At 42.2% G+C, this 25166-nt stretch overlaps 1 protein-coding gene across 1 annotated transcript in view; it reads right to left on the bottom strand.

The window, feature by feature from the left end:
* Positions 1–25166, bottom strand: part of LOC132823916 (E3 ubiquitin-protein ligase RNF166) — a 55585-nt gene that overhangs the window by 5201 nt on the left and 25218 nt on the right. The window contains exons 2-3 of the mRNA XM_060838032.1: positions 11327–11483; positions 9325–9437 (exon numbers count right to left, since the gene is read on the bottom strand). Coding sequence (XP_060694015.1) covers positions 9325–9437; positions 11327–11483 — 270 coding nt within the window. The remainder of the gene's footprint in view (positions 1–9324; positions 9438–11326; positions 11484–25166) is intronic.

Raw genomic sequence — 25166 nt, 5'->3', positions numbered from 1 at the left:
TTACTCCCAGTGCTTCGAGCTAGTGAGGGCAGGAATAGGAGGATAGAGCAGATGAATGCATGGCTGAGGAGCTGGTGTATGGGAGCAGGATTTACATTTTTGGATCATTGGTATCACTTTTGGGGTAGAAGTGACCTGTACAAGAAGGACCGATTGCACCTAAATTGGAAGGAGTCTAATATACCGGCAGGGAAATTTGCTAGAACTGCTTGGGAGGATTTAAACTAGTAAGGTGGGGGCTGGGACCCAGGGAGATAGTGAGGAAAGAGATCAATCTGAGACGGGTACAGTTGAGAACAAAAGTGAGTCAAACAGTCAGGGCAGGCAGGGACAAAGTAGGACTAATAAATTAAACTGCATTTATTTCAATGCAAGAGGCCTAACAGGGAAGGCAGATGAACTCAGGGCATGTTTAGGAACATGGGACTGGGATATCATAGCAATTACAGAAATGTGGCTCAGAGATGGGCAGGACTGGCAGATTAATGTTCCAGGACACAAATGCTACAGGAAGGATAGAAAGGGAGGCAAGAGAGGAGGGGGAGTCACGTTTTTGATAAGGGATAGCATTACAGCTGTGCTGAGGGAGGATATTCCCAGAAATACATCCAGGGAAGTTATTTGTGTGGAACTGAAAAATAAGAAAGGGATTATCACCTTATTGGGATTGTATTATAGACCCCCCCCCCCCCCCAAAATTGTCAGAGAGAAATTGAGAAACAAACTTGTAAGGAGATCTCAGCTATCTGTATGAATAATAAGGTAGTTATGGTAGGGGACTTTAACTTTCCAAACAACGACTGGGACTGCCATAGTGTTAAAGGTTTAGTTGGAGAGGAATTAAGTGAGCACAAGACAATTTTCTGATTCAATCTGTGGATGTACTGACTAGAGAAGGTGCAAAACTTGACCTACTCTTGGGAAATAAAGCAAGGCAGGTGACTGAGGTGTCAGTGGGGGAGCACTTTGGGGCCAGCAACCATAATTTTATTAGATTTAAAATAGTCATGGAAAAGGATAGACCAGATCTAAAAGTTGAAGTTCTAAATTGGAAAAAGGCCAATTTTGACGGTATTAGGCAAGAACTTTCAAGATTTTAACCTACTGCGAATCCTCTTACAAGGATGCCTTCCTTGAAGAAGCTCTCTTCCTCCCTCTACAAGGATTTTAGTGAGTCTCTCTCTCACTGCACCCCCCAGGTCATCTCCTCTGCACAGAAACTCTTCAGCCACGTTCTCAAACAGACTCGTTACCACAGCCACATCTCCTTCCTCAGCACCTGCCTAAGGAACCGACTGATCCCACACGGACTCCGAACTACATTCCAACCAACAAAATTTGGATCCAACCAGGACAACCTGTACCTGCAACAAATCCGAAGCCTCCAGCAACAGACCTCCCTCCGGATCCTCCGCTCCACCCTTGCAGCCATGCGTCGCTACCTACATTCCCTGCAATCAGCCCTACCCCAGCTCAGGACAACACTCTCACAGACCTGCAAAGGACCCCTGCTGTTCTTCATCTACAGAAGAGTCCACAAACTCAACAAACAGTTCTTCCTAGCCCTATCAGAGATTAAAGACAGTAAGTACCAAAAACTTTCATGTACTTACCCCCACACTCGTGGCTCCTCAACTATTCCAGAATCTTCTATAGGCCTGTCGGACGCCATTACACATGTGGCCTCCACAGCGCCCGCAGCACCCAAGGCCGCCGCCGACCGTGACGTCACTTCCGCCCCCACCGACCTCGGAGCCCCCGCGATCGCCGCCCCAACAACTGCCCCGGTGACCACCACACACACAACCGCTTCCACGATCGCCGACGGACCCGCGACCCACGCGGCCACCGGGAATGACCACCACTCCTCCGTCGCCGCAACCATTTCTGCCCCTCCGGTTGCCGTCGGCGCAGCCACTTCCGCCCCCACTGACATCACTAACCTGCAGGAGCACAAATCCTCAGGTTTCCCCGCCCCCACGCCGTCTTTCGTCACCACACATAACCCCGCCCCCACGCCGTCTTTCGTCGCTTCACGTAACCCCGCCCCCACGCTTATTTCCGTCACGACGCATGACCCCGCCCCCACATCGAGCAACGTCACCACGTCTAACTCCGCCCCTACTTCGATCTCTGTCCCCGCCCCTAACCCCGCCCCCAGCCCCAGCTCCAGCTCAAGTCCCACACCAGGTCCTAGCTCCCAGCCTTGCCGGATTTTCACCATCCCTCCAGATCTCCCCCTCTCTGAGGATGAAAGATCAGTCCTCAGCAGGGGCCTCACCTTCATTCCCCTACGCCCTCGGATTAATGAGTTCGACACGCGGCGAGATATTGAACAATTCTTCCGCCGCCTTCGCCTCCGTGCCTACTTCCACAACCAAGACTCCCGCCCACCCTCTGACGACCCCTTCTCCAGCCTCCAACACACCCCATCCACCTGGACACCCCGTGCTGGCCTCCTACCCGCCCTCGACCTCTTTATAGCCAACTGCCGCCGTGACATTAACCGACTCAACCTGTCCACCCCTCTCACCCACTCCAACCTCTCACCCTCAGAACGTGCAGCCCTCCACTCCCTCCGCTCCAATCCCAACCTCACCATCAAACCCGCAGACAAGGGAGGCGCGGTGGTAGTTTGGCGCACTGACCTGTATACCGCTGAAGCCAAACGCCAGCTCGCGGACGCCTCCTCTTATCGCCCCCCTTGACCACGACCCCACCTCCCACCACCAAACCATCATCTCCCAGACCATCCAGGACCTCATCACCTCAGGGGATCTCCCATCCACCGCCTCCAACCTCATAGTCCCACAACCCCGCACCGCCCGTTTCTACCTCCTGCCCAAAATCCACAAACCTGCCTACCCCGGCCGACCCATTGTCTCAGCCTGCTCCTGCCCCTCCGAACTCATCTCCCAATACCTCGACACGGTCCTGTCCCCTTTAGTCCAAGAACTCCCCACCTACGTTCGGGACACCACCCACGCCCTCCACCTCCTCCAGGATTTTCGCTTCCCCGGTCCCCAACGCCTTATTTTCACTATGGACATCCAGTCCCTGTACACCTCCATCCCCCATCACGAAGGACTCAAAGCCCTCCGCTTCTTCCTTTCCCGCCGCACCAACCAGTACCCTTCCACTGACACCCTCCTTCGACTGACTGAACTGGTCCTCACCCTGAATAACTTCTCTTTTCAATCCTCCCACTTCCTCCAAACTAAAGGAGTTGCCATGGGCACCCGCATGGGCCCCAGCTAAGCCTGCCTCTTCGTAGGATATGTGGAACAGTCCATCTTCCGCAACTACACTGGCACCACCCCCCACCTTTTCCACCGCTACATCGATGACTGTATCGGCGCTGCCTCGTGCTCCCACGAGGAGGTTGAACAGTTCATCAACTTTACTAACACCTTCCATCCCGACCTGAAATTCACCTGGACTGTCTCAGACTCCTCCCTCCCCTTCCTAGACCTTTCCATTTCTATCTCGGGCGACCGACTCAACACAGACATCTATTATAAACCAACTGACTCCCACAGCTACCTGGACTACACCTCCTCCCACCCTGCCCCCTGTAAAAACGCCACCCCATATTCCCAATTCCTTCGTCTCCGCCGCATCTGCTCCCAGGAGGACCAATTTCAACACCGCACAGCCCAGATGGCCTCCTTCTTCAAGGACCGCAGATTCCCCCCAGACGTGATCGACGATGCCCTCCACCGCATCTCCTCCACTTCCCGCTCCTCCGCCCTTGAGCCCCGCTCCTCCAACCGCCACCAAGACAGAACCCCACTGGTTCTCACCTACCACCCCACCAACCTCCGCATACAACGTATCATCCGCCGCCATTTCCGCCACCTCCAAACGGACCCCACCGCCAAGGATATATTTCCCTCCCCTCCCCTATCAGCGTTCCGCAAGGACCACTCCCTTCGTGACTCCCTCGTCAGATCCACACCCCCCACCAACCCAACCTCCACCCCCGGCACCTTCCCCTGCAACCGCAGGAAATGTAAAACTTGCGCCCACACCTCCACACTCACTTCCCTCCAAGGCCCCAAGGGATCCTTCCATATCCGCCACAAGTTCACCTGTACCTCCACACACATCATCTATTGCATCCGCTGCACCCGATGTGGCCTCCTCTATATTGGTGAGACAGGCCGCTTACTTGCGGAACGCTTCAGAGAACACCTCCGGGCCGCCCGAACCAACCAACCCAATCACCCCGTGGCTCAACACTTTAACTCTCCCTCCCACTCCACCGAGGACATGCAGGTCCTTGGACTCCTCCACCGGCAGAACACAACTACACGACGGCTGGAGGAGGAGCGCCTCATCTTCCGCCTGGGAACCCTCCAATCACAAGGTATGAATTCAGATTTCTCCAGTTTCCTCATTTCCCCTCCCCCCACCTTGTCTCAGTCGGTTCCCTCAACTCAGCACCGCCCTCCTAACCTGCAATCCTCTTCCTGACCTCTCCGCCCCCACCCCACTCCGGCCTATCACCCTCACCTTGACCTCCTTCCACCTAGCCCACCTCCATCGCCCCTCCCCCTAGTCCCTCCTCCCTACCTTTTATCTTAGCCTGCTTGGCTCTCTCTCTCTTATTCCTGATGAAGGGCTTATGCTCGAAACGTCGAATTCTCTATTCCTGAGATGCTGCCTGGCCTGCTGTGCTTTGACCAGCAACACATTTGCAGCTGTGATCTCCAGCATCTGCAGACCTCATTTTTTACTCGAAGAACTTTCAAAAGCTGATTGGAGGCAGATGTTCGCAGGTAAAGGGACGGCTAGAAAATAGGAAGCTTTCAGAAGTGAGATAACAAGAATCCAGAGAAAATATATTCCTGTCAGGGTGAAAGGGAAGGCTGGTAGGTAGAGGGAATGCTGGATGACTAAAGAAATTGAGGGTTTGGTTAAGAAAAAGAAGGAAGCATATGTAAGGTATAGACAGGATAGATCGAGTGAATCCTTTGAAGAGTGTAAAGGAAGTAGGAGTATACTTAAGAGGGAAATCAGGAGGGCAAAAAGGGGATATGAGATAGCTTTGGTAAATAGAATGAAGGAAAATCCAAAGGGTTTTTACAAATACATGAAGGACAAAAGGGTAACTAGGGAGAGAATAGGGCCCTTCAAAGATCAACAAGGCGACCTTTGTGTGGAGCCGCAGAAAATGGGAGATACTAAATGAATATTTTGCATCAGTATTTACTGTGGATATAGAAGATATAGACTGTAGGGAAATAGATGGTGACATCTTGCAAAATGTCCAGATTACAGAGGAGAAAGTGGGACGTCTTGAAACGGGTAAAGGTGGATAAATCCCCAGGACCTGATCAGGTGTACCCGAGAACTCTGTAGGAAGCTAGAGAAGTGATTGCTGGGCCTCTTGCTGTGATATTTGTATCATCAATAGTCACAGGTGAGGTGCCAGAAGACTGGAGGTTGGCAAACGTGGTGCCACTGTTTAAGAAGAGTGGTGAGGACAAGCCAGGGAACTACACCAGTGAGCCTGACCTCGATGATGGGCAAGTTGTTGGAGAGAATCCTAAGGGACAGGATGTACATGTATTTGGAAAGGCAAGGACTGATTAGGGATAGTCAACATGACTTTGTGCGTGGGAAACCATGTCTCACATGATTTGAAGAAGTAACAAAAGAAGACTGATGAGGGCAGAGCGGTAGATGTGATCTATATGGACTTCAGTAAGGCATTCAACAAGATTTCTCGTGGGAGACTGATTAGCAAGGTTTGATCTCATGGAATACAGGGAGAACTAGCCATTTGGTACAGAACTGGCTCAAAAGGTAGAAGACAGAGGGTGGTGGTGGAGGGTTGTTTTTCTGACTGAAGGCCTGTGACCAGTGGAGTGTCACAAGGATCGGTGCTGGGTCCTCTACTTTTTGTCATTTACATAAATGATTTGGATGCAAGCATAAGAGGTACAGTTAGTAAGCTTGCAGATGATACCAAAATTGGAGGTGTAGTGGACAGCGAAGAGGGTTACCTCAGATTACAACACGATCTTGACCAGGTGGGAAAATGGGCTGAGAAATGGCAGATGGAGTTTAATTCCGATAAATGCTAGGTGCTGCATTTTCGGATAGCAAATATTAGCAGGACTTATACATTTAATGTAAAGTCCTAGGGAGAGTTGCAAAACAAAAAGACTTTAGAGTGCAGGTTCATAGCTCCTTGAACGTGGAGTTGCTGTTAGATAGGATAGTGAAGAAGGTGTTTGGTATGCTATCTTTTATTGGTCAGAGTATTGAGTACAGGAGTTGGGAAGTCATGTTGCAGCTGTACAGGACATCAGTTAGGCCACTGTTGGAATATTACGTGCAGTTCTGGCCCTCCTTCCTATCGGAATGATGTTGTGAAACTTGAAGGGGTTCAGAAAAGATTTACAAGGATGTTGCCAGGGTTGGAGGATTTGAGCTATAGGGAGAGGCTGAACAGGCTGGGGCTGTTTTCCCTGGAGCATCAGAGGCTGACGGATGACCTTATAGGGGTTTACAAAATAATGAGGGGCAAGGATATGATAAATAGGCAGACTTTTCCCTAGGGTGGGAGAGTCCAGAACTAGAGGGAATAGGTTTAGGCTGAGAGGGGAAAGTTATAAAAGAGACCTAAGGGGCAACTTTTTCACACAGAGTGTGGTACCGGTATGGAAGGAGCTGCCAGAGGAAGTGGTGGAGGCTGGTACAATTGCAACATTTCAGAGGCATTTGGATGGGTATATGAATAGGAAGGGTTTGGAGGGATATGGATCAGGTGCTGGCACGTGGGACTAGAGTGGGTTGGGATATCTGGTTGGCATGGACGGGTTGGACCGAAGGGTCTGTTTTCCATGCTGTGCATCTCTATGACTCTATGAGCAATGGCAGGTGAAATGTAATCTCAATAAGTGTAAGATGATGCATTTTGGGAGGTCTAATAAGGGAATTATATCGACAATGAATAGTCGGTCCCTAGGGGATACTGATGAACAAAAGGGACCTTAGTGTACAAGTCTACGGACCTCTGAATGTGTCACCACAAGTAGGTAGGATGGTGAAAACAGCATTTCAGATACTTGCCTTCATTATCTGGGCTGTAGAACATACGAGCAAGAAAATCTTTTTACAATTTTGCAAAACATTAGTTAGGCTACAGATGGAATACTGCGTACAGTTCTGGTTGCCACACTATTGGAAGGATGTGATTGCACTGCAGAGGCAATTCACTGGGATGTTGCCTGGGATGAAAAGTCTCAGTTATGAGCAAGTTGGGTTTGTTTTCCTTGGAGCTGAGGAGATTGAGGACAGAATTTGATTGACGTTTTCAAAATTATGAGCGATTTGGATAGAATACATCATGAGATTCTCTTCCGTGTGACAGATGTGCCTAAGGGCATATGGCTTAATTTTTAAAATGACAGCAAGTGTTTTAGAGGAGATCTGAGAAAATATTTTTTCACTCAGAGGATAGTACATACATGGAACATGCTTGGGGGGTGATACAGGCAGGTTCTCTCGCAACATTTAAGAAGCATCTGGATGAGTATTTAAAATGCTAGAGCATAGTAGACTGTGGACCAAGTGCAGGTAAATGGGATTAGTGTAGTTTGGTGTTTGTTGGTCTGCACAGATATAGTGGGCTGTAGGACCATTCTATTAACAGCCAACTCTTTGAATTACTAGGTTGAGAATAATGACTGGCTTTGTCTTGTACCTTGTCAGGATAGAGTGAGGAGAAAATACAATACCTCCAGCAAAGAATAGCTGTTTCAAGAATAACTGATTTGACTGACTTCAAACCAAGCATAATATAAACACAATGCAGTATTCATCCTGTAAAGAAATGATAAGTTTAATTTTATGTTTCCTAACTAACCTCAGGCAAGTTCTTCACAAATTTCTTCAATTTAAATATTGTACATCTCTCCCTCTAAAAAGATACCTCAACATTTGGCAGCAACTTTATTTTCAATTCTCTCTCTCAAGGATTTCCCATCACATCTTAGGACTAGATTATTAGGTCAACTGGAACTTTGGGATATTTTGATATGTTAAAGAAAGTATGAAAAGGCAAATTACTTTCGTAATGCTCACTCTAATGGAAAATCAACAAGGACAGCAAGAAGAATTTTAAAAAATGTTTTGGAATAATCCAATTGGAATAGCTGTAATGATGACATTAGCTAAAAGCAGAATTTAATTGTTCTCAGTTGCTGGTCACAAAGGCTGACAGGTAACATCTTAGTTACTGTGACAAATGTCTTTGTTGCTTTGTACCAGCTGCAACACATGATTTAGAATCTGTCAGTAGGATAAAGAAGAAGCATGTGCATTTATTTTATGTTAGTGGATTCTCCAAGTGGACTACTTGTAGAAAATTACACCATCACATTCAAGGCAAGAGTAAACCATTAGTTCATCTACCCATTCAAGTTCACACCAAAATACTGTGATGGATTTTGAAATCTAATTACTTCAAATTCTATTTGAGATTAAATTATCTAATAATTTTATGAGTGCAACTGTAGTTTTTTCTTCTTTCATCACAATTACCTGTAATCTGGTATGCATGTTTATCATCCATTTACTGAAAAGTAGTTGCTTGGTAGTACAAAACTTGAATACTGCTGAAAAAAAAGGACACACTTTGTCAAAGCTTTTGATCTTGAATTCATCAAGACAATGGGTGTTAAAGGAAACAAGATTTATACTGTATGAGAGGAGAGTATTGATTGATCAGCAAGTAAAATCTGATTGGTATAGGTGTTGGCAAGGAAAATACACCAGTTATTGATGACTAACAGTTAACAGCCAAGCTTTGTTTACATTTTAAACAAGGCCGGTTGATTCAGATTGGTCGAAGCATTTTTTTTGAGAAATGAACCAGAGGGTGGGAAGTGGCATAGTTTTTTGGGGGGGGGGGGGTTCGAAACATGTGTAGTATGTGTGCATGAGGAGGATAGTGCTGACTGAGTCCACTTGTTAACGTATTAGTGCTCTCCCCTCATGCATAATAAATGGTGGTTTCCTCTTGAAGAAGTATTCTTGTGAATTGTCCAGATGACTGCAAGATAGAGATTCCAAGAAACATTTTCTTTCCAGGAATAATCAAGTTCTGTACCACCTGACAAATACTTGAAAAACAAATATGATATTATGGCTCAAACCTAATATGATAAATGAATTACAGTGATCATTGATGCTCGAGATTTTATCGTCAAATACAGTTTTTCTAAACTGACCTGGGGTATTATGCAATTTTGTAAACTTTAATGGGTCATTTTCAAAAATCTATGTCTAGGTTACATGCAGGTTCCTTACCTGGGAATGGGCTGTGTGGTAGGAACAACCGGAACAAACTTTGGGCAGTTATCCATCTGCTCCTGAACTTTATTGCAGGAGGAAATATGAGCTCGCATTTTTACCAGAGTCACCTAGTGAAGACACATTTTATATTTCATGCATCTGAAAAATTTCAAATAATTCATATTTTTTCACATTCATTAGGCATTATGGATTGGACAGTGGCTCCTCATTAAGATTTGGATGAAAATCTGACAGAACATGTCGCTCAGTGGAAACGTGTTTTGTTTTATTCACTCATGGGACATAGCCATCACTAGTTAGCCAGCACTTTATTGCCCGTCTCTTGTTGCCGTTGAGAAAGTGGTGGTGAGCTGCTGCCTTGAACCAAAATTCTGCAAATTTTGACTGCATATAGGTTCCATGCAATTACATCTGCCACTTAACTGAAATTCAACTACATAACAAACAACAAGAGGCTTGATAACACATCCATCCGGACCGAAGGACAAGCAACCAAAAGACAATTTCACTATGTGGCTATAGATAGAAGACCCTGGCAAAATTCAGTTAATTATTAAAAGAATCACAAAATTTATCATCTCTCCTAGTGCTTTCTCTACCTACCTGAAAGATGGAGAGAAACCTATTGCTGTTCTGATAACAAAAAAAAACATTCTTGAGCAATAACAATCAAATAATGCAGTATTCTGAGCTTCATAAAGCACATTGTAAACTTAAATTAGAATCCAACTCCATCCAAAGTTGCTCCCAAGATATTCTCCCTCGGCCTCTCTACAAAAAGGCTCCTCACCTTGGGGAACTAAATCTTCAGCACAACTCACCTCATCCTTACTCCTCTCATTTCATGATCTGCTCTAAACCATTTTTTCTTGTCCTCATATTTTTGGTCACCTTTTAACCTTTCCAACTTACATGGTTTCCAGATGGCAGTCTTCGTTATGGCCAAAGCCATCTCTGACCAGTTCCTTATCCCCTTTAACACACAATCCCTTACATTTTCCAACCTGACAACTTCTTTGGTTATCTTAGGTTAAAATATTCACCAAATCACTTTACAGTGTACTTCCAAACTCCCATCCATCTAGCATATGGTCTTTCATACTTCTGTTGCTTATGATCTGTACTATTGCTCTTGTATCTATCTTTAATGTTCTTGTCCCCAGCAAAATGTTTATCTCTTCGACTCTGAATCATTTATTCACTTCTTAAAGTCCAATACATGCAAACTCGAGCAAACATGATGTAAATATGGTTTAACCATCCTACATTACATTTGGCTAGATTTCAAGCATTATCGAGCACCACTTTCCACCAAAAATTGCTCAATAGATGATCATCATTCTGTAAGTTGAATATTACTCATGGCTTTTCTTCACCATCAAGCATTTTTGTAAACAGCTCTCCCCTAGCCCTCCATCCTTATGTCTGCATATGCAGTTAGTGTGATTCCTCAAACATTAGTCATAAAATTTTCCATATTGCAATTTGGTAACTGCGATTTTCTCATTTCTACTTACAAAGCATGCTTAATTTCACTTCCCTGTGCTACACAGCTTCACTGCATGTAAAAATTCCTAAAAAGCTGAAAATCGTAAGTAAAAACTGAGTTAGGTGTCAAATGAGGGATAAAAGAACAGCATTAAAGCTTTTGGAAAGCAGAGGATTTCCACCATCACAACATCATACAATAAATGAAACATCAGACTAGTACACTAAATGCACAATGCAACAAAGCAACAGAATGATAATGTTGTCTGATCCAATAGTTCCTTGATCAACAGAAAGTAATTTTAATGACATGTCAACAATTGCTAAAAGTGCCCGAAATAATGGATGATTTCAATTTTGTAAATAAATCAGAGGATTATTTTCTATACAATATGACAATAAACTGTTTTAGAATCTCAACATATAATAAATACATATGGATATCATTCATGGATATCACTTTAGAAAACAGTTTAATGTACTAAATAAGTAGGGTGCTTTAATGTACCTTTTTATTGCATCCTCGACAGGGAGCCTTATAGGAAGAGAGCTGTTTCTCCACATTAGAGGCCTTTTCCACTTTCTTTGGATCAAATGGCATGCGGCAAAGTGGGCAGAGAGGTGATACCACTTGGAGGCAGGGTTGCAAACATTCCCCACAAAACCTGAGAGAGAGTGGTTCATCATTAGTAAGCAGTTTGCACGGTACTCAATCTCAAAACACATCCTTGATATAAGGAAGAATTATATCAGAAAAAAAAATCAAGGATGACTTAATCACCAAGCTAATAAATGATCATTAATGAATAAACAATTAACTACTCAGTAAGCCCCTAATAGCTTTTTTAAAATTAATGCACCACATTCGTATCATTATTAAGGCTAGTATTTGTTATCCATCTCTGATAATTTCAGAGAAGGAGGTGGTGATTCTTAACTGCACTCTGTAAGTAGTCTAATACACAACTCTTTTGTATTCACTGCCTCCTTCTCTGAAATTATCAGGGATGGATAACAAATACTGACCTTAATAATGATAAAAATGTGGCTTCCATATACTGAAAAGATTTTGTCTGAGATATTAAGACAATATAATCAGCATAAATACATGTTTGTGATCCTGTGCTGACATGTTGGTTACGTCAATGTCAGTAAGTGTCAGTATCAGGACACCAAGTTTTGGAGGAAAGAAATGTTGCACTGAAGTGTCAGTGGAGATTTTTCTCCTTAAATGTCTGGAGTGGAGCTTAAACCTAAGTTCTTTGAGTCACAGGGAAATGCTGTTCTTGTACAAAAGCCTGCATACTTGTTTGTTATGGTTCAGTTATGGAAATGTACAGATGTAAAGGTGAATCTATTTCAGAACAATTTTTTCTTTTTATTTGCTTTCTTATTACTGACCTTTTAAGTTATGTTGTTTTTAAGGGATTAGGATTGATATGGGAAAGAGAAACTGTTGAGCCAGCTGCATAAAAGCTGGTTTGTACCCCAGTCATTAGGAATCTCATGTGCAATGCTGTAGACAAGTGACCAGACTACAATTTGCTAAATAATTAATGCCTGTGGAAACTCAAATTTCCAAAGATTATCACAACAGATCATCAAAGCACCACTAAGATAGGTTCTGGATGTAGGTTTGCTCACTGAGCTGAAAGGGTCATTTCCAGACATTTCATCACCTAATAGGTAACATCTTCAGTAGGCCTCCAGGAGAAGCGCTGTTCATGATCCCTGATTTCTATTTATATGTTTGGGTTTCTTTGGGTTGGTGAGGTCATTTCCTGTTCTTTTTCTCAGGGGATGGTAGATGGGGTCTAACTCAATGTGATTGCTGATAGAGTTCCGGTTGGAATGCAATGCTTCTAGGAATTCTCGTGTGTGTCTCTGTTTGGCCAAACAGATGCACAAGAATTCCTAGAAGCATGGCATTCCAAACAGAACTCTATCAACAAACACCGAGTTAGACCCCATCTACCACCCCCTGAGAAAAAAGAACAGGAAATGACATCACCACAGGAAATGACATCACCAACCCAAAGAAACCCAAATATATAAATAGAAAGCAGGAATCTTGAACAGTGTTTTGCCCAGATGCCCACTGTAGATTTTACCTAGTAGGGTGATGAAACATCTGTAAATGAACCTTCCAGCTCAGCGAGCAAACCTACATCCAGAACCTCAACCTGGGCTACAAATCTTCTCAAAATTCACTAAGGTGATAGCAGAATGCCTGATTGTACATAATTATGTGTTCAATTTTCTACGTTTGATTATGTGAGCCTGTTTATTATTGATTTTCAATGCGCTTGATTTACTAAATTTGTGTGTGACCTCAGGGAGGAGTAAACAATGTTGTAGAAAGAGCTGAAAGTCAGCGATAAAAGTATGAAATAGACATTTTAAACGCAGTGTGAATAAAAAACTATAAACCTGTTACACAAATAGAGCAGTGGTGTCATCTCTGTATGGATCTAAATTATAAAATGCACAACAATAATGTTGGATGCCGCTTCAGAAGTATGCCATTCATAGTATGTTATGTTTCCAGTAGGACAGCATAAAAGAAAACACTCTAGATGGTCAATGGGCAGTGTACTCTAATCAACATTAGCTGTCAAGATGCTATCAGGCATTGTTATGATTCTATTTGATGTTACTACTGGACAAATGTGGGCGGCACGGTGGGTTAGCACTGCTGCCTCTCAGCGCCAGAGACCTGGGTTCAATTCCCGCCTCTGGCGACTCTCTGTGTGGAGTTTGCACATTCTCCCCGTGTCTGTGTGGGTTTCCTCTGGGTGCTCCGGTTTCCTCCCACAATCCAAATATGTGCAGGTTAGGTGAATTGACCATGCTAAATTGCCTGTAGTGTTAGGTGAAGAGGTAAATGTAGCGGAATGGGTCTGGGTGGGTTGCGCTTCGGCGGGTCGGTGTGAACTTGTTGGGCCGAATGGCCTGTTTCCACACTAAGTAATCTAATCTAATCTAATCTAAATCAAATCCCAAAATGAAATCTGGCTTTACAGCAATTTAAATCCAATGAGATTGTATTTCTAAGTCAAAATGCTAAGTTCAATCGTACAGATTTGCCCCAGTTTCTGTCCTGTGAACTGTGAAGTCTTCTTAAATGAATACTCGCAAAGCTGAGAATTGATACTTTCACAGCAGTTAATAACCTGCAGATTTCTAACCAAACATTCATAGTCTGGAAGTTGCATAAACTAAACTTTTCTATCGAGATAACTTATTTCCTTAATGACTCTGAAAAAAAAAATCAGACTATACTTACACTGACCCCAATTATATTTTGTCTGAACTGTTCTAAAAACTTTCAACCTCGGGGTTTCCTAAGTTTAAATAAATTCTTGCTTATCCTGAATCAAAAACAAGGAAGGGTCATCTGTCATAAATCACCTCAGTACAAACCTTTTTTTTATTCACACTGCAGGGGCTTCCTCCTCTCCAAGAGATACTGGATTAGGGCACTGTTCGAGAAAGACTGTCAAGACATGGATTTTTTTTCAAGAAAACCCCTTCACATAAGTAACTAACACTCAAATGTCACTATTTTAAAATCTCTTTCATGTAAATATATGTTATGTATTTTCAATCTCACACCTTTCGTCATAGCACTATTGCACCTAACAGGCAACAACTACATTCAGAGAGGTGATTCAAGAAGCAAATGAAGAACTGCAATGACATCTCTAGTTACAGTCCAACATAAAGTTGGTATATGCAGAGATAGCAATGATCAAACTTGAATTCATTTGTTTGTCTTGCACCAATAATCATCTAGGGAATATCCCATGGAATCATATAGAGGGTTACCCTGCTTGCATCTACTTCATGCCACGTTTCTTCTTTTAAACAGCCATCAAACAGGAAATTCATTATGAGTTCTCCTCCACTTGCCTGTAGATTTAATCTTGAACTGACTTTGCTTTATGTTTTGCCTGTTACCTCTTATTTTATAGATACTTTGATACTGGTTCAGATGAATGTTCTCTCTCTATGGAGGAAAGCACAAAACTTTCAATGCTATATGGCTAAGACTGGCATCTCTAAGGTCATTACATTTCACTTTAACAAATATCAATATTCTTGTGTGATGAAACATACATAATATACATGTATTGATATCATGATTTTGAATTTCAATTTTAAAACAGAGGCATTATTTCTTTGCAGGGTTTTCATTTTGCTTAAAAAAATGTCCTCTAGGAATAGTGATTAAATCCAGCTGATTCTCAGAAGACAAGTGACTGTAAAAGCCTGTGGTATTAACAGAATGATGCTTATACTGTTGTGTTTATCATAAGTAGGGTAAACGTGCAAGACTATTAGCTTTGTTTTTTTTCCAGAAGAATCTAGATTTCAGCAAGTATTCAGTTCAGTTCAGATGACACCAGAACTAAGTTAAATTTATCCTAAAAGGATTCAATTAACAAGTCATTTAACAAGTGGAAGGGTTTAGTTTGTGAAACTTCAAAGCCAGGATAGCTTGGTTAGAAATCTGCAGGTTATTACAGCAAAGAAAATTTAGGTTCTCAGATTTGTGAAAAGGGTCGAGTTGGCAGATTTTGAATTGTCTCCACAGTCTGCAGCAATGAAACTATCATGAGTCAGTTATATGGAACCCTAAGGAATTGAGATAGGCGTGTTACTACTCTGCACTTGAATCTCTGTAATGGACAGTGTTGGGAAACAGGTTGAAAACTTATTTTGCTTCGTATTTTAGATCTCAGTAAGTATCTTCTATATTTAGATAGCTTGAAAACAAGCTAGTTTTGTAAAATAAATTATTTTATTAATAAACCTCTTCTACCATTATGTTTCAGTGACTAACCACCATGTAATTAATGGAATATATGAAAATATATCAAGCCAGATTGCCCCCAGGAAGTAGCTTCTACCGGGATAATAACACATGGCAATTACAGAGAGAGAAAACCTATCAAGACTAAAGGCAAACAAAAGTACTGTAAGTGCTGGAAATCCAAAAAGGAAAACATAAAATGTTGGAAATACTCAAGGGTGATTCAAGAGCCAGATAATAATGATGCTATTCCATTTCAATGACAGTTCTCAGCAGGTCCTATTGCATCTATAAAGACATTAATAGAGTTGAGGCCTTTGAACTTCTGTTGAAAGGCCATTGACATGAAACTTTAATGTTGTTTCTCCATAGATGATGCCAGACTTGCTGAATATATCTATCATTGTGTTTTTTTTCAAATGATGTGAAGGTAATGTTTAATAGTGTTTTAAAAAATGTTTAAATAACATAAACTCAGAGTCTGATCCCATTCATTTGGTTAAGCCTTTGGTTAAAGTGTTTCTTGGCATGAGGATAGAAACACATTGCTGACGTGAGTTTTCTTTGGGCTTTATACAACATAAGCTTACAACATCCCAACTTACAGGACTCAGCTGTACAAAAGCAAAAATGATTAGTCATTCAAGTCAATAACTGCAGTGTAGTAGTTTCCAGAACAATGCTTCTGAAACAACAGGCCAGATATTGACAGTTCTCTTTCAGAAGAACTGCTACTTGGAAATACCAAAAAATAATAAATTCAACAGAATCTCAACAATAATTTGCACTTCTATGGCACCTTTAATGTAGGGAAAAGAAATTTCAAAGTACTTGAAACTGAGGAGAAAACAAAAAGCTCTAAGCTTTTATTGAGGGTGGGGGTAGCATAAAAAGCTGGCCAAATGTATGGTTTTGGAAAGTTGTTTTAAGAATAAGAGGTGCTTTTATTGAAATATAAGTTTCTGGGGAGGCTTGACAGGGTGGTTCTGAAGATAGGTTTCCCTTTGTGAGTGAGCTTAGAACTAGGCATAGAGTTTACAAATAAGGGATCTTCCATTTAAGACAGAAATGAGAAGGAATATTTTCTCTAATGCCATATACTTTTGGAACTCCCTTTCCTAGAGTGATGGAAGCAAGATCCTGAATACGTACAAGATACAGGCAGATAGATTCTTAAGTGGTGACTGGTGGGAATACGCAACCAAGGTCCCCATCAGCTCAGCCATGATTTTATTCAATGGCAGAGCAGGCTAGAGAGGCCTTATGGCATACTGCTGCTCTGAGGTTACACTTTCATATGTATGTTGGCTCCATCTTATTGCTCGTCTATATGCTGCCACTTACCAACAATTCATAAGTCACAGCATGTAACCAAATGTACACTGCTGATACCCAGCTTTCTCTACACCACCTGCCTCAACACCTCTATTATTTTTAAACTGTCAGTTTGCAAACCCTATATCAAGAACTACCAAAGCTATTATCTTTGATCCATATTGCAAACTCTGTTCCTTGGCCACTAGCTCAACTCTGCACCTGGAAACCATCCTCATTTAAAGGAAATGGCTTGCAATTTTAGTGACATAGTTGATTTTGTAATGAACTTCTGACTGCATATCTGCATCATTAGCATTTTTTTCCAATTCCACAAAATCACTAACCTCAGTCTCTCCTATTGCAGAAATCATCATACATTTACTTGCTAACTCCGCATTTGATAATTTCAGCATTCTCAATTTAAGGTACACCACATTTGGGAGGATACCTGTAGCTGAAATTGGCCTATGTTCATGAATTCCCAACTTAGACTTCTCTACGTCCTCTTTTAAAATACTCACCATGTCCATCTTTCCCAATATCTCCTTATGCAGCTTAGTGCAAAAATTTTTTTAATAAAAGTTCCTTGGTATGTTTTAAATTGTGAAAGGTGCTATATAAATACAAACCGGTTATTGAGAATCCAGACCACAGAGGTGCATAAACATGAACCAGACAAAAGTGCATTCCTCTTGGTTACCAGCAGCAGTGCCTAAGAGATTAATCGTTCAACCTGAGACACTCACAGGTAAGTCTAAAAGGGTTTGCAATTCTTGCAATGTCAAACTGAGATAAATTTCTTAAAACTTCAAAACAAAAATTTACTTTAATTCCCTTACTTTGGGGAGGAATATTAAGATAAAGCAATTGCCAAAGGCAGAGGGCTAACCGCTATTAATTCTCTGGCTTAGTTACATCCAATACACAAAGACACTTCTGCTGCATTCCAGGAACACTTGGCCCAGATCTTTCAATTTTCCATTTTCTCCTTGGTTATGAATAACAATACCCAGAAGTCAAATATCAATTTTAGAAGGTTTAAAGTCAAATCCAGAATTGGTATTAGGAAATTGTTCTTCATAGAAAGAGCAGCCAATTAATAGAAGACTTTCATGTAGGGTAGTGGAGGTCAAGTCCCTTCGGTTTCACTCAAGTTATTTATAAGTCTGTTGTACATTAATTGATGGCCGCGGTTATCCAACAACTTCATTACATCAGAGCTGAAAAATGTGTTACTGGAGAAGCGCAGCAGGTCAGGCAGCATCCAAGGAGCAGGAGAATCGACGTTTCGGGCATAAGCCCTTCTTCAGGAAACTTCATTACATCATGCAACTATTCGTACACTACTATGTGGCTTGACAGTGAAGCTTGAGTGGGTAACATAGAAAATTGGTACAGGAGTAGGCCATTCAGCCCTTTGAAGAAGTGATGCAGGAGGATGGCATTGGATTTCTGGGGCATTGATCAGTCCCGGGGCATGTGAGACTGTACTAAATAAACGGGTTGAATCTTTGCAGGTTTGGGACCAACAAGTCCCATGGTTACTAGCTACTTCTGTTCGGGAGGGCTCAAATTAGATTGGCAGAGGATGGCGAGGTAGATGATTTGATGGTACAAATTGAGGAAAATGAGTATGATTTAAATGCCATTATGGAAGTATGGTTATAGGATGACCAGGATTAGAAACTAAATATTCAGGGATATTCACCATTTAGGAAGGTTAGACACAGGGAAAAAAGAAATAGAGTGATGCTGTTAATAAAGGGTAAGATCAGTAGAATGATAAGAGAGAATCTTTGATTGAAGGATCGATATGTAGAAACAGTTTAGGTAGAGCTAAGAAACAAGAGACAAAATGTCCCAGTAATGTTAGGTACAGTATGAATCAGGAAATTAAATCTTCTTGTAACATGGTTAATGCAGTAATAATGTGTGGCTTCAATTTATACATAGACTGAATAAGCCTAACTTGCACAAATATAGTGGAGGACGGGTCCCTAAAGAGTGTACGAGATGGATTTCTGGAGCAGTCTGTTGAACAATCAACCAGTGATTGGGTTAATTTAGATTTACTACTTGGCAATGAGAAAGGTTTAATTAATAATTTTACCATAAATGAACAATTAGGAAACAGCCGCCATAATATGATAAAAGCTTTAAGTTGGAAACTCCGATAAGGTTCATCGTGAAATGAATATCTGAAATCTGAACAAAAAAAAACTATAACAGTATGAGGGACAGATAGGCTATGAAGTTTGGGAAATACATTAAAAGATCATAACTTCAGAAGTGGAGTTGTTTGCTGATGATTGCACAATTTTCAGTGACATTCGAGACTTCTTAGATACTAAAGCAGCCTGTGTCCATTTGCAGTAAGATCTGAACAATACCACATTTGGCTGAGAACTGGCAAGTAACAATTGTGCCAATCAAGTGCCAGGCAGTGACCTTATTCAACAAGAAAGAATCTCACCATAGCTCCTTGACACTCAATGGCATTTCGACAATGATATTCCCATTATCACCATTTTGGGGGCTTACCACTGAACAGAAACTGAATGGTCGAGCCATACAAATACTGAGGGTACAACAATGGGTTAGATGCTAGACATTCTGCAGAGAGTAAATCACCTCCTGTCTCCATAAAGCCCAACCACCATCTACAAGGTACAAGTCTGGAGTGTGATGGAATATTTTCCATCTGTCTCAATAGGTTCAGCTCCAACAATATCCAAGAGGTTTTTCACCATCCACGACAAAACAGTCTGTTAGATTAGCACCTCATCCACGACCATCAACATTGACTCCCTTCAATATCATTGCTGTCATGATGCAATGTATAACATCTACAAGACACACTGCAGTGACACAGCAGAGCTCCATTCCAAGAGCCTTCCAAATCCTCGAGCTCCACCACTCAGAAGGACACAAGGCAATGAAGCACGGTAATCCCACCAGTTGCAAGTTTCTGGCCAAGCCATGGACCTTCTAGCCTTGGAACTAAATCGAAGTTCATTCATTGTCGCCAAGTCAAAATTCTGCAAGTCCTTTTGTCACAGTATTGTGACTGTCTCTGCACCCTAAAAACTGCAATGATTCAAGAAGGCAACTCACCATCATCATCTCCAGAGCAATTAGGGACAGCTAATAAACACTGGTCTAGCCAAGGATGCCAATAGTCCATGAACCAAGAAATCGATCAAAGGTTATTGGAATAGATCAAAGTGTTGTATTTGAATGCTAGAGATCAGCTATGATCTTAGTGAATGGCAGAGGAGGCTCGAATGGCTGAATTCTGCTCTGAAATTCTGTACTCTTATTTAGCCTTTCAAGCCTCTCCAACATTCAATATGATCACAGCTGACCTGTTATGGTCTTAGCTCCAGTTATCTATCCAATGAGTACCTTGTCTATCAAATATCTAACTGACTCAGCTTTGAATAAATTTAGCATACTTAAAATATAAATTTAAAACTTCTGGGAAGCGAATTCCAGACTAACAATCTTCAGAGAGAAAATGTTTTATCTTATCTCATCTTAAAAGGGAGACCTCTCCAGAGTTAAACTATCTCCTTAGTTTTAGTCTGCTGCATAAGAGGAAACATTTCTTGGTATCCACCCTACCAAGTCTCCTCAAGATCTTACATATTTCAGTATTTAAGAAGTGAGGGAGCAAGAAAACTATAAAAAAAAATTTGTAAGGACATATGTGGATCTATTACAGGCTGAGACAGGTGCATTTATAATGGAGGATTGGGAAATGGCAGAGAAACTAAACAATTACTAAGGGTTTGCCTTCATGGAATAAAAGACAAAAAATCTCCCAGAAATACTAGGAAACTGAGGGACTTGTGAAAATGAGGAACTCAAATAAATTGGAATTAATAAAGAGGCAATACTTAAAAAAAAATTAATTGGATTGAATCCCTGGACTTGATGAGCTACATTCTAGGTTACTGAGCAGGTAGTTTTCAAGACAATAGATGCTTCGGTGGTTATCTTTCAAAATATTTTCTGAAAGGCTTCCCTGCAGACTGATAAATAGCAAATGTCACTGCACTGTATTGGGGAAGGAGAGAGAAACCACAGAACTAAAGACTTGCCAGTTTGGTGTCTGTAGTAGAGAAAATGCTTGAATTGATTTTAAAGGATGTGATAACTGGACACAGAAAATAAATAATAATATGACTGGGTAGAGTCAACATGGGTTTTTTAAAGGGAAATTGAGTTTGACAAATGTGTTGAAGTTTTGTTGAGAATGTTGCTTGTAGCACAGATAAATGTGAGCCAGTTGATATAGAGTCATAGAGATGTACAGTGTGGAAACAGACCCTTCAGTCCAACCGGTCCATGGCGACCAGATATCCTAACCTAATCTAGTCCTATTTGCCTGCACTTGGCTCATATCCCTCTAAACCCTTCCTATTCATATACCCATCCGGATGCCTTTTAAATGTTGTAATTGTACCAGCCCCAACACTTCCTCTGGCAGCTCATTCCAAACATACACCACCATCTGCATAAAAAAGTTGTACCTAATGTCCCTTTTATATCTTTCCCCCCTCACCCAAAACCTCCGCCCTCCAGGAAGATTACAGAGAGTTAGGCAGAAATTTAAAAAGGAGGTCCTCAAGGGTAGTAATATCTGGATTACTCCCAGTGCTACGAGCTCATGAGGGCAGGAATAGGAGGATAGAGCAGATGAATGCATGGCTGAGGAGCTGGTGTATGGGAGAAGGATTCACATTTTTGGATCATTGGAATCTCTTGGGGTAGAAGTGACCTGTACAAGAAGGATGGATTGCACCTAAATTGGAAGGGGACTAATATACTGGCAGGGAAATTTGCTAGAACTGCTTGGGAGGATGTAAACTAGTAAGGGGGGTGTGGAACCCAGGGAGAAAAGAGAACGATCTGAGACGGGTACAGCTGAGAACAGAAAGTGAGTCAAACAGTCAGGGCAGGCAGGGACAAGGTAGGACTAATGAATTAAACTGCATTTATTTCAATGGAAGCGGCCAAACAGGGAAGGCAGATGAACTCAGGGCATGGTTAGGAACATGGGACTGGGATATCATAGCAATAACAGAAACATGGCTCAGGGATGGGCAGGACTGGCAGATTAATGTTCCAGGATACAAATGCTACAGGAAGGATAGAAAGGGAGGCAAGAGAGGAGGGGGAGTGGCATTTTTGACAAGGGATAGCATTACAGCTGTGCTGAGGGAGGATATTCCCAGAAATACATCCAGGGAAGTTATTTGGAACTGAGAAATAAGAAAGGGATGATCTTATTGGGATTGTATTATAGCCACCCCAATAGTCAAAGGGAAATTGAGAAACAAACTTGTAAGGAGATCTCAGCTATCTGTAAGGGTAGTTATAGTAGGGGATTTTAACTTCCAAACATTGACTGGGACTGCCATAGTGTTAAAGGTTTAGATGGAGAGGAATGTCTTACGTGCGTACAAGACAATTTTCTGATTCAGTCTGATTCTGATTCAAGGTGCAAAACTTGACCTACTTTTGGGAAATAAGGCAGGGCAGGTGACTGAGGTGTCAGTGGGAGAGCACTTTGGGGCCAGTGATCATAATTCTATTTGATTTAAAATCGTAATGGAAAAGGATAGACCAGATCTAAAAGTTGAAGTTCTAAATTGGAGAAAGGCCAATTTTGATGGTATTAGGCAAGAACTTTCAAAAGCTGATTGGAGGCAGATGTTTGCAGGTAAAGGGACGGCTGGAAAATGGGAAGCCTTCAGAAATGAGATAACAAGAATCCAGAGAAAGTATATTCCTGTCAGGGTGAAAGGGAAGGCTGGTAGATAGAGGGAATGCTGGATGACTAAAGAAATTGAGGGTTTGGTTAAGAAATAGAAGGAAACAGATGTCAGGTGTAGACAGGATAGATTGAGTGAATCCTTAGAGTATAAAGGAAGTAGGAGTATACTTAAGATGGAAATCAGGAGGGCAAAAAGGGGACAGGTGATAGCTTTGGCAAATAGAATGAAAGAGAATCCAAAGGGTTTTTACAAATACATGAAGGACAAAAGGGTAACTAGGGAGAGAATAGGCCCCCTCAAAGATCAACAAGGCGGTCTTTGTGTGGAGCCGCAGAAAATGGGGGAGATACTAAATGAATATTTTGCATCAGTATTTACTATGGAAATGGATATGGAAGATATAGAATGTAGGGAAATAGATGGTGACATCTTGCAAAATGTCCAGATTACAGAGGAGGAAGTGCTGGATGTCTTGAAATGGTTAAAGGTGGATAAATCCCCAGGACCTGATCAGGTGTACCCAAGAACTCTGTGGGAAGCTAGAGAAGTAATTGCTGGGACTCGTGCTGAGATATTTGTATCATCGATATTCACAGGTGAGGTGCCGGAAGATTGGAGGTTGGCAAATGTGGCGCCACTGTTTAAGGAGGGCGGTAAAGACAAGCCAGGGAACTATAGACTGGTGAGCCTGACCTCAGTAGTGGGCAAGTTGTTGGGACAGGATGTACATGTATTTGGAAAAGCAAGGACTGATTAGGGACAGTCAACATGGCTTTGTACCTGGGAAATCATGTCTGACAAACTTGATTGAGTTTTTTGAAGAAGTAACAAAGAAGATTGATGACGGCAGAATAGTAGATGTGATCTATATGGACTTCAGTAAGGCGTTCGACAAGGTTCCCCATGGGAGACTGATTAGTAAGGTTAGGTCTCATGGAATACAGGGAGAACTAGCCATTTGGATACAGAACTGGCTCAAAGGTAGAAGACAGAGGGTGGTGGTGGAGGGTTGTTTTTCAGACTGTAGGCTGTGACCAGTGGAGTGCCACAAGGATCGGTACTGGGCCCTCTACTTTTTGTCATTTACATAAATGATTTGGATGTGAGCATAAGAGGTACAGTTAGTAAGTTTGCAGATGACACCAAAATTGGAAGTGTAGTGGACAGCAAAGAGGGTTACCTCAGATTACAACAGGTTCTTGACCAGATGGGCCAATGGGCTGAGAAGTGGCAGATGGAGTTTAATTCAGATAGAAGCGAGGTGCTGCATTTTGGGAAAGCAAATCTTAGCAGGACTTATACACTTCATGGTAAGGTCCTAGGGAGTGTTGCTGAACAAAGAGACCTTGGAGTGCAGGTTCATAGCTCTTTGAAAATGGAGTCGCTTGTAGTTAGGATAGTGAAGATGATGTTTGGTATGCTTTCCTTTATTGGTCAGAGTATTGAGTACAGGAGTTGGGAGGTCATGTTGCGGCATGCAGGACGTCGGTGAGGACACTGTTGGAGTATTGCGGAAAGATGTTGTGAAACTTGAAAGGGTTCAGAAAAGATTTACAAGGATGTTGCCAGGGTTGGAGGATTTGAGCTACAGGGAGAAGCTGAACAGGCTGGGGCTGTTTTCCCTGGAGCGTCGGAGCCTGAGGGGTGACCTTATAGAGATTTACAAAATTATGAGGGGCATAGATAGGATAAATAGACAAAGTCTTTTTCCTGGAGTCGGATAGTCCAGAACTAGAGGACATAGGTTTAGGGTGAGGGGGTAAAAATATAAAAGAGACCTAAGAGGCAACTTTTTCACGCAGAGGGTGGTACGTGTATGGAATGAGCTGCCAGAGGGTGTGGTGGAGGCTGGTACAATTGCAACATTTAAGAGGCATTTGGATGGATATATGAATAGGAGGGTTTGGAGGGATATGGGTTGGGTACTGGCACGTGGGACTAGATTGGGTTGGGATATCTGGTCGGCATGGACGGGTTGGACCGAAGGGTCTGTTTCCATGCTGTACATCTCTATGACTCCCCACCTCAGGGGAAAGATCCTGTCCATGCTCCTCACGATTTTATAAATCTCTATAAGGTCACCCTTCAGCCTCCAATGTCCAGGGAAAACAGCCCCAGTCTATTCAGCCTCTCCCTGTAGCTCACATCCTCCTACCCTGACAAAACCATTGTAAATATTTTGTGAACCTTTTCAAGTTTCACAACATCCTTCTGATAGGAAGGAGACCAGAATTGCACACAGTATTCCAAAAGTGGCCTAACCAATGTCCTGTACAGCCACAACATGACTTCCCAACTTCTCGACAAATGCTCTGACCAATGAAGGAAAGCATAACAAACACGTTCTTCACTATCTTATCTAACTGTGACTCCACTTTCAAGGAACTATGAACCTGTACTCAAGGTCTCTTTGTTCATCAACACCCCCAGAA

Source organism: Hemiscyllium ocellatum, chromosome 17, assembly GCF_020745735.1.
Source record: "Hemiscyllium ocellatum isolate sHemOce1 chromosome 17, sHemOce1.pat.X.cur, whole genome shotgun sequence".
Classification (NCBI taxonomy): Eukaryota; Metazoa; Chordata; class Chondrichthyes; order Orectolobiformes; family Hemiscylliidae; genus Hemiscyllium; species Hemiscyllium ocellatum.
The sequence above is the reverse complement of the archived record's forward strand: the minus strand, read 5'-3'. Positions and strand labels throughout refer to the sequence as shown.